Here is a 10,901-nt window from a genome sequence, read left to right on the forward strand (position 1 = left end):
GCACATTTCATAAAACGAGTTTTTGCCTCGGCAACCGCCCGAGCCGCATGTCGCTTGGACTGCCGATACCCATCAGCTGCCTCTGGAATCCCACAGGCAGGGAGCACTGAGTCCATTAATGGTACTCATCATAAGGGGTCTTTGGGCTGCGCTTTGTCTGATCCCTAACCTAATTTCGTTTACCATTTCGTAAAACTCTAAACCAAATAAAACTGTTAATGTGTTTAAAAGACAATAACTTTTTTTTAGAATAAATTAGGAAAGGGGAGCTTTATGTAGGTCTAGTTAACACGGGATGCCTATCCATGATGATATTTGAATGGAAAACGCAGCGGAATCAAACCATGGTGATCCACACTCCAAACCAGTTGGTGGCGGTAATGCACCGTTTCGTTGCGTGCCAACCGCCAGAAAAATTCATAAAGAAGAAGAAGAAGAATCAAACCATGGCCATCTGGTGCTGCTGCTCTACATATATTGGAATTTTTCATGGAACCAACTATTGGTAAGTAAACAATTTTATTTTCTGTTTATTCCTGCTATGTAGAATAGTTTATTTTACAAAAACTTTGTTCTTTGCAGGAGAATATAAAATTATTTTGGTTCAAATGTTAGCTCCGCCCTTTCACAGGCTCTAGTTGCGCTTCAGCGTCAACGTCCCACCACACAGTTACTAGCTAGGTTGGTACACGTGCGTGTTCGGCTCTCTGGCAGTGGCACTTAACAGACACCAAGTTTGAGTAAGTAATGTCTCTGGTTCGAGCATCAGGTTAAGTCAAAAGACAATTTTGTGAAACAAAACGGCGCGTTTTTATTGATTTCACTGGCTGATAGGCGGACAACTGACAACTTCACATTGATACTGGCTGCTAGCAGCTAATAGCTATTTTGCCTGTTTCTAGCTCCCCACGCCATGATTCATTGTCATTTTTGCGGGAGAACATTGCACACGTTAAAGGGTTATGTGTTGCATTGTAGGGTTCATAGAAACGAACCACGCTGCGTGTTCAAGTGTGAGAGTACTGACTGCAGGCAGACATTTTGTACATATGCATCATTTAAGTGTCACTTCTATCGAAAGCACAATGTCCCAGCGCCGTTTGCTAATGCTAACACAGCCATTATATCAAGTTTTATTTGCGCCATGTCACTGTGTTCAGACCGATTTCAGACTGTGCAGGAACTTCTTGTACACTTAAAAAAACATTTAGTGGAGGGAAGATCTGTAAAGTGTCATGTGGCAGGTTGTCAAAGCACATTTACTTTAAAAGTAAATTTGTACAATTGTTTTGTTCTATTTATTTAGTCATTTGGCTCAGGCTTTTATCCAAAGCAACGTGCATACAAATACCTACGGGGCCATTCTCCCCTAGAGCAACATGGGGTTAAGTGCCTTGCTAGGGGCTAGCTTCAACCCCTGACTTCTGTGGCTACTGGCATGATAACCAAGTTCCTTTACCCCATCGCCACCACCATCTTAGTCAAGATACCAGCTCTGTAGCATTGCTAACTGAAATACGATGAATCAAATAACATGTATGAAATAATGTTGACACGTTGTCAAACTAATTGCCTGAGTATTTTTTTTTAGCAAAAACGATTTCATTTCATGGGCAAAATGACATGTTCTGCTCAAAGGACAACTTCGGTCCATTTCAACAAGAGCTCTATTGCTGAAGCTACTCGAGACTTGCCAGTACTGAAGACGCAAAACATTTTGGTCCAACTTGTATAGGTTTATTTGAACAGAGAATTAGCTCTGATAGCTAACCCATGGGGGCAGAACTTTACACTGTTTTATCATATCATTTGTTTAAATTTTGTATATGGCTGCTTACACAAACACACTGTTTTTAACTACTTTTTAAGCATTTCTAGTCATACACATTACAGTGTTGTGTTGTACTGTGTCAGCTGGTGTTGTATAGCTTTGGCGTTGACATTTGGAGTGTTAAATTCACAATTTAAAGTTATGTCCCCATGGATTAGCTGTCAGTGCTAATTCTCTGTTCAAGGAAACCTATAGGATTTAGACCAAAATTTCTCACGTCTTCAGTCCTGGCAAGTCTCAAGTAGCATGAGCAATAGAGCTCTTGTTGAAATTGACCGAAGTTGTCCTTTAACTTAGGAATCTATACATTATACCAAAGGTGTCTGTCATCAAGAGGGAAAAAAAGACATTGATATGTCAATAGACAGAGTGTAGTGTCTAATGTCTATAGGCCTTAAGGTTCACTCTCCCATAATTCAAAGGAACCAACTTTCTTTTAAAAGTCTGACCATGCTGAGCATAAATCAGAATGTTAACACTGAACATTTTGGGTTGCACTACATGTTTCAGGTAGTCAATGTATTTCCATACATTGAAAATGCAATGGAAACACATTACAGAAATATGACTCTCCATGAGCTAGGGGAAGGTGTAATGCAATTTGCAATGTTTGGAAATATACTGACTACCTGAAACATGTAGTGCAAAATTTTCAATGTAAACATTTTAATTCATGTTAAGCATGATGGGACCTTTAAAAAAATCTATATATTTTTTTTAAAGTTGGATTATGTGGGGGGTTCACGGTTGGCCCCTTAGCTCCCCGCCTACCAGTTAAACTTTAATTAATGGAAAACTGTAACCCGTATTCTCACCTTTTTTGTCTTTTCCTTTGTACTGATTTGACTAGTTGAGATGGTTGTATCATTTATAGTAGTATGTGTTTCTTCTCTCTTCTGTTAACCTAGATGTTTCTTCTCTATTAATCCGGAGAAGGGGACAAAAGTGGAACAAACTAAAACAAAACGGCTCCATGTGAATCCAAGAGTCCTTACTTTGATTCAGGACCTCTCAGACCATGAATGGTGAGCTATTTAAAAAGGTATGTGTGCTAGTGCTAATGCTACTGCTGTCCTTGATTATTGACTGACTTTACTAATGAAACTAATGGAGAATATGTGTTTATGTCTCTTCTCTATTCCATTAGTTGTTCCTTCAGGTGACCATGAACACCCATGTTTCTCTAGATGTTCTTCTAGAAGCAATGCAGTTGCATCTTAATCAAGCCTTCACCATGATTCACAAGCTCTCCATGAACGGCGAGCTATTTAAAAAGGTATGTGTGCTAATGCTACTGTTGTCCTTGATTATTGACTGACTTTACTAATAATACTAATGGAGAATATGTGTTTCTGTCTCTTCTCTATTCCATTAGTTGTTCCTTCAAGTGGCTGTGAACACCCATGTTTCTCTAGATGTTCTTCTAGAAGCAATGCAGTTGCATCTTAATCAAGCCTTTACCATGATTCACAAGCTCTCCATGAATGGCGAGCTATTTAAAAAGGTATGTGTGCTAGTGCTACTGTTATCTTTGATTATTGACTGACTTTACTAATGAAACTAATGGAGAATATGTGTTTCTGTCTCTTCTCTATTCCATTAGTTGTTCCTTCAAGTGGCTGTGAACACCCATGTTTCTCTAGATGTTCTTCTAGAAGCAATGCAGTTGCATCTTAATCAAGCCTTTACCATGATTCACAAGCTCTCCATGAATGGCGAGCTATTTAAAAAGGTATGTGTGCTAGTGCTACTGTTATCTTTGATTATTGACTGACTTTACTAATGAAACTAATGGAGAATATGTGTTTCTGTCTCTTCTCTATTCCATTAGTTGTTCCTTCAAGTGGCCGCGATAGTGAACACCCATATGTTTCTCTAGATGTTCTTCTGGAAGCAATGCAGTTGCATCTTAATCTAAGCTTCTGTAACTTGATTCATGACCTTTTCAACCATGAATGGCGAGCTGTTTGAAAAGGTACAGTACAGGCCAAAAGTTTGGACACACCTTCTCAATCAATGTTTCCTTTATTACCATGTCTATTTCCATTGTAGATTATTGTTGAAGGCATCAAAACTATGAATGAACACGTGGGAATTATTTTCAGTGCATCCAGAGAGTATTCACACCCCTCTCAATGTTTCAGCATTTGTTGCATTGCAGTCATCTCCTTCAGTCAAATAAGTTAATTTTTTTTCTCCCTGATCTAGGATCCGTGCCCCATAATGACAGCAAAATACAGAATTGTAGAAGTGTTTGCAAATCGTTAAACTGAAATATCCACATGGGCATAAGTATTCACACCCTATGTTATAACACTCAATAACACTCTTGCTGTCATTATGGATCACTGAGTCTAGATCAAGGAGAAAAAAATGAACTTATTTGACTGAAGGAGATGCAATGCAACAAATGCTGAAACATTGAGAGGGGTGTGAATACTTTCAGGATGCACTGTACATAATTCCCACGTGTTCAATGTACGTGTGCTAATGCTACTGTTGTCCTTGATTATTGACTGACTTTACTAATGAAACTAATGGAGAATATGTGTTTCTGTCTCTTCTCTATTCCATTAGTTGTTCCTTCAGGTGACCATGAACACCCATGTTTATCTAGATGTTCTTCTAGAAGCAATGCAGTTGCATCTTAATCAAGCCTTTACCATGATTCACAAGCTCTCCATGAATGGCGAGCTATTTAAAAAGGTATGTGTGCTAGTGCTACTGTTATCTTTGATTATTGCTGACTTTGCTAATGAAACTAATGGAGATTATTGTGTTTGTTTCTCTTCTCTATTCCCCTAGGTGTTCCTTCAAAGTGATGGAGCCGATGAACACCTATATCACCATTTTTCGTGGCTCGCTATTAACAAGGTTCACATTTATTCACTCACTCACTACCACACCTCACTCATAATTCCTCTCTCTCACAAACACAAGTGCAACCACACACACACACACACACTTTAATGATCTCTTTCTCATTATTTTTTCAACAATAAATTTGCATTATTGTGAATTGTATAATGTCTGACGAGTGGTTTGTTACAGCCTGACTTTTCATTTAGAAGTAATTTGAAGCAATGTAGATAGACTGTTATTTATATATATATATATATATATATATATATATATATATATATTTATATATATATATATATATATATATATATATATCTATATATATATATATATATATATATATATATATATATATATATATATATATAATTTTTTTTGGTTAAAAATACAGTACAAATGTAAACATCTTTAAAAAAGAAATCTGTTGTTTTTACGGAAAAAAACTGGCAGCTGTGGTTGCCAGAATAATCCCGTTAAAAATACAGTACAAATGTAAACGTCTTTAAAAAAGAAACCTGTTGTTTTTACGGAAAAAAACTGGCAGCTGTGGTTGCCAGAATAATCCCGTTAAAAATACAGTACAAATGTAAACGTCTTTAAAAAAGAAATCTGTTGTTTTTACGGAAAAAAACTGGCAGCTGTGGTTGCCAGAATAATCCCGTTAAAAATACAGTACAAATGTAAACAACATTACAAAACAACTTGTAAATTTCACATCCTAAAACTGCTTATTGTACATTGAATAACTGCAAAATGTACATTTAGTCATCATTTATTGTACATTAAATCCCAGTAAAATGTACAAGTTGTTCCGTAATGTTGTTAACATTCTTGTTGTATTTTCTACGGGATTATTCTGGCAACCACAGCTGCCAGTTTTTTTCCGTAAAAACAACGGATTTTTTTTTACAGTGTACAGTTTAATGACCTGCATGAAAAGCCCCCCTGTCACAGTGGGTTTGCAATTTCTGCTTGATTTCTGAATTTTAAAATCTCGCTCTCAAATATCTGTTTGGAAAAGAAGTAACCACAGATTTTTTTTATTATATTTCAAATGCCTTATATCAATGAAAATGCACAAAACAAGGATATGTCCTTGTTTTTAATCACGTAAACATTTAAAGTGGCCCTGAAGCAGACCAGCAGAAAATGGCTATCAAAGGCACACGCTTGTGGAGTCTCCAAGTCTGAAAAAGGATCTTATACAAAAGTCTTATCATGCTGCTTGTCACAATGCTCCAGTTACACATGAACAATCTTTTTAGGTTTAGATTTGATCCCACACTCGCCGCTGCAAGTGGCTTTCTTTTTTTTTCATCTAAACCACTACGGAAAGGTCAGGAATTTTCTGACTTTTCTTCACCACACTTTGGGATCTTCAGTAATTATTTATTTAATTTGTGCCATACAATGAGATGTTTCCATTATTTCATATTTCAGCAGAGCTGATGCTGAGTGGGAGGTGGTTCCTGATCAGGCCACTAAAGCGACCAATCGGATCCGGTGACCGGGTCTTTCAGGAAAGGGGGGCTCGCCCTCTTTTCTTCTGCTGGAACAAGACATCTGTAAAGATTACAATGTGCTAGCTTTTCATTAAGCCTCCAATTTCTCAGGGTCAGACAATAGAATAACAGCTTGACTCTATGTTTAAACCTATTAATGTGAACTTGTTAGCAATGTGTTAAAAACACATCAGATATAAAGCCTCACTTTGTTTTACAGCTACTAGTCAGACTTCTTTGCTTTGACAAACTCTCTGTGAAGATATTTTGTCACCTACAGAGCAACATGCCATGCTCAGTTTGTTTGATTTGTTTTGAGATTTTGTCGTAGATCATTCATTCCAGCAAAAATAAATAAACATATTTCCTCTCAGAACCAGCCGTCCATGCACACATGCCTCCAGCAGCAATTCATCAGATTTCTTTTGATCATTTTGGATGCATGTTTGAATGTTTTTAATCCATACTTCCTTCCCAAATGTTTAGTCAGCTTCAGCAAAATGTCTGAGCCCCATGTGGAGAAAAAAAAAAAAAAAAAAGGATGGATTTTAGGAATATTTTGGCACATCTTATTTAACCTGGAACCATACAATGTTGATAATTAATTTGTTAAATCTCGCCTCTCGCACAGTGAACGCTGGAGATAGCAGCTACCAACCCAGCAAGGTCAAGCGAGTTGAGACGATCTATGATTGGAAGCTGTGTAATTAATAATTAATTAATAATGATTAGAAAACGCAAGGTGGATGACTCTAGTCATTATCTGTGACAAGATTTTGGATGTGTTATTTTGTGAGGAAATCATGTTGTTGTTTTTTTGCTTCTTTTAATTTTCTGATGATTTTTACTTATGATTTCCAGATGTTCTGTATCTATATGCTCTGAAACGACTGATGCAAATTAGTAACCGGATGCTTTATTTGGAATGCATAAACAACGTACACAGAAAATGCTAAGCACTGTTCCTTCTTTGTTTTCTCAGTGAGTGTGAATTCTCCTTTTTTCCTACCAAGACTTGACTAACAGTGGATAGTAATCAAGTTTAAATCTGCTGGTTGAATTTCGACAGATGGGTTTATTGATTGCACAGGAACTCAGTTCTTGCTTCATGGCCAATAAGCACATTTACGATAATGAGAAACGAGCCTATTTCAGATACTTTCCGCTTCCTCTCTTTATACTGGGTATAGAAATAATTGTGCAAATATTACTTTTTGTCCTAAGTGCAAACCCAAAGATTGATTCGTTTTCATATGCCGTCTGAATAAGAAAGAAAATGATGCATAGTTTTAAAACCATTTCACGACTAAATATCTGAAACGTGCCTTGGTTTTCTGTCCCGTTTAGTCTGACGATAAAAACAATACAGAGTAAACCTGAGTGTCCAGTTTAATCGCAGTTTAATTCTGTAAATAGCTCTGAGGATTTTTAGAGAACAGCAGCAGACAGGCCCGGCAGGGAGTTTTGGAGACATTTAAAGCACGATTTGCTTTTATAACAATATCCCAAGGTTTGATTCTGAACATTTCTCATCCAAAAATATGACTATGGCCCAGATGCAAAGCAATCCAGACACCACCATCCATCCAAACTGACAAGGTGGGCAAGGAGAGCATTCATCGAGGAAGCAGCCTTGAGCCGCATTGTAACTTTGGAGGAGCTGCAGACCTCTGCAGGTCAGGTGGACGAACACAAATGGACTTTTTAGAAGAAAGTGCAGGAAAAAATATCCATAGAAAACTATTGAAGAAAATGACACAAAATGTAAACCCCACTGGAGGTTTAGGCTGTGCTGCGGGGAGAAAATCAGTCAAAGTTCAAAGAGTTTGATTACTTTTGACAAGGCACCGCAGCCAATTATTGGAAAAGAAATGTCAGTAGCCAGAAATTGATGTTGCCACAATCCTAATCATGCCAACAGTCTGTTGGAAATACAAAGTACAACTGAGGCTGTCATAAAACTTCACCAACCGGGCTGTCATTTTCATTCTGAGAGTCTGTGCGGGCATTCACAGACGATGAAGGCGAAGGAAGCCGTTTTCATCAGGGCCGCCAAAAAGCAATAATTCACTGTGAAGTTGGCACTCGTCTGTGTAACTTTGACCCTTGGCTGTATCAGTCCAGAGCAGGAACATCCCATAATGGTAATGAAGCTCCTGGATGAACCGCCTCCCTGTAACGCTGCAGAGAGCCAGGAACATTAACCCAGCAGATCTCAATCTGGACATGCGAGGAGGAACCAACAACACGGCGGTGTCCTCAGAGGCTCGGTCGGCCCGGTACCGTCCCGCTTCCAGACAGGATGTCCTCACAGATCATGTTTCCTTTCTAATACGCAGCCCAGCTTTTTCTACGGGGTTAGAGGGAATCCAGCACTGCTAGGGAGCTTCTTTGGTGTTCAGCTCTTCGCCTCTACAGACATTTGATCTAACCATTAAACATTTGTCTTTATTTGCTGTTCTTTTTTTTTATTTCTTCCAAATATTCTCAAATATGCATGTACATTTTGCAAAAAAAATATATAAAAAATGTAATCCACCAACTGAGTTGAACATTTCATTAATCTGCGTATGGTATTTTTAATCATACAGTATTTTTTTTTTCTATGTTGTAAATTTTCTCTTACAGTAAAGTCTCTTATTCTTATTTTTTGTTTTTATATTTTTACCTATGTGTGTATCTGCTTGCTTTTTTTGCTGTCTTTCACTTTGCTACTGTTACACTTGAATTGCCTCCCCTGAGGGACAATAAAGGCTATTTCTATTCTATTTCTATTTATTAAACAATAAAGAGAAAATTCAAAAGGTTTTCTGAGGAAGATAATTAAACAAAAAAAGTACTCTAAATAACGCATTAGTTATAACATAAAAAACTGTTAATGCATAAACAATCATTCTTGTAAAAAATAAAATATTTAAAAAAAACTACCACAATCGCTCTTAGTTGCTGTCCTGTGAATAGACCGAAAAGGTTTTTTGGCTAAAAGCAGGACCATGCAACAATAAAAGCATGAAAAAGGATTAGTCTTCACATATAAATATAATATATAAATCAAATATAATATATAAATCAAATATAAATATATAAAAATTATAAATCTATGCAGTCTGGGGGATTTGTTTAAAATCTGACAGCTTTACTTGAAAATCATCTTGGGTATCAACATACAGGTATATTTTTAATATAAGTGTCGGTAGCTGGACATACTTCAAATCAAATCCCTGCACAAATTCATCTTTGTTTGTTTTATGTGAAAAGACATGTGTATAAATGTAAACTTTGATTTTTGATCTTGCATTTTGTCTGGATGCAAACAGACTGCAGTTAAAGTGGCTTTTAAATGTCTGCACATGCCTGTTAAAACGCCAGGTTCATGCAATACAAAAAGACGAGTCGATGATTAATCTTTTTTTTTTTTCTAAAATATAGTCAGATTTATCCCGTACAGACAACTGATAAACAAGCAAGTTTGTTGGAACGAACCAATATTAACCCGGTTGCAGAGTTCTCCCTCGTACCCTTTGCTGAAGCAGGTTTCTGATTCATCTACAGCAGGGGGGTCAAACTCATTTCTATACTGGGACACTTTGCCATCATGAAGTCATTAAAAGGGTTGGTCGCACATTTATAGATGATACTTTTGATTTCAGCTCACATTGAAATATAAAAAAAATGCACAGTAACATAAAAGTAGCACCCATAGGCCCAGTTTATACAGTTTATCTCCAAAAATGTTGATATTGAGGTTAAACTCTGATCATTTTGTATCACTTTTTCTTTTTTCTGGGTTGTTTTAATGTGTTGTGGGAAAACTGACATCTAGTAAACTTGAGTACTGTTAGTCACTACAAGAGGCACAGTTTTAGCCACTTTATACAATTTAAAGGGATATACACCTCTACCTTATGACATGATATGCCTTTTTTTTTGGCTCTTGAGGGCCGGATAAATTGCCTTGATGGGCTGGAGTCGGCCCACGGGCCTTTAGTTTGACACGTGATCTACAGGATTCGGTCCTTTTTACGCCTGCCGTCAATGTTTTATGAGCTACATTTTTAGAGAGGCGACAAAGGAACAACAGGGTCTCGTTGTGCAAAGGTATCACTCAGGAGAAGGGTTAAATAAAAAACACCACAGTAGAGTGAAGACAGTCATCGATAACTGGAAATAAAACACGGGTGAGATTACAAAAATAAATGTCCATTTCTCCGAGACAAATGAGAAGAATGAGTGCAGCGACAATGCTGAAGGAGCTGAAGGAATTTCAGAGTTTTGCATGTGACTACGATCTCCTGGATTCTGTATGCTTAGGACTGCAAACAAAAGCCTAATTTATTCAAAGAAAATATGAAATAGAATCTCCCTAAATGTTCTCAAGGACGTTATAGTCTGATCAATCCCAGCTTTAACTACGGGAACAGCCATGTTAACACTAAAGCACGGTGACGGCAGGATCGTGCTCTGGGGTTACTTTCCCACAGATGGAGCTGGGTTTTTTTTTTTTAAATCAAGGTGGATAAAAAAAAATACAAATAGCTCCAAATGGTGGTCAGCTTTGACCCCGAACCTTCAGGTGTCTGCCAGAAAGCTGAAGATGAACGGGGAACTCATTTCTCAGCATCACAGTGAGTCCAACGCACACCCAAATCCACACAAGGATAACTTCACGACAGGGGAATTAGCGGGATACCAGAGCCCAGAACTCA

At 37.5% G+C, this 10,901-nt stretch overlaps 1 protein-coding gene across 10 annotated transcripts; it reads left to right on the forward strand.

Moving 5' to 3' along the window:
- The first annotated feature begins 411 nt into the window (after positions 1-411).
- On the forward strand, positions 412-4,855 carry LOC118557145. 10 transcript variants are annotated; one of them, XR_004927644.1, is made up of 8 exons: positions 526-740; positions 2,740-2,873; positions 2,979-3,107; positions 3,207-3,335; positions 3,435-3,563; positions 3,663-3,806; positions 4,409-4,537; positions 4,637-4,855. XR_004927644.1 is itself a non-coding variant. In XM_036126482.1 (7 exons), the coding sequence occupies exons 2-7, from the start codon at positions 2,850-2,852 to the stop codon at positions 4,799-4,801; spliced, it is 705 nt and encodes a 234-aa protein (XP_035982375.1). In that variant the 5' UTR covers positions 412-505; positions 2,740-2,849; the 3' UTR covers positions 4,802-4,855. The 10 variants fall into 10 exon arrangements, 7 of the variants coding, with proteins under 7 accessions (XP_035982375.1, XP_035982377.1, XP_035982376.1 ...); XM_036126482.1 differs by lacking the exons at positions 526-740; positions 3,663-3,806 and adding an exon at positions 412-505; XM_036126484.1 differs by lacking the exons at positions 526-740; positions 3,663-3,806 and adding an exon at positions 422-505 and having other exon boundaries at positions 2,709-2,873.
- The last annotated feature ends 6,046 nt before the right edge of the window (positions 4,856-10,901 follow it).

The sequence above is a fragment of the Fundulus heteroclitus genome, chromosome 22 (assembly GCF_011125445.2).
Source record: "Fundulus heteroclitus isolate FHET01 chromosome 22, MU-UCD_Fhet_4.1, whole genome shotgun sequence".
NCBI classification, from domain to species: domain Eukaryota; kingdom Metazoa; phylum Chordata; class Actinopteri; order Cyprinodontiformes; family Fundulidae; genus Fundulus; species Fundulus heteroclitus.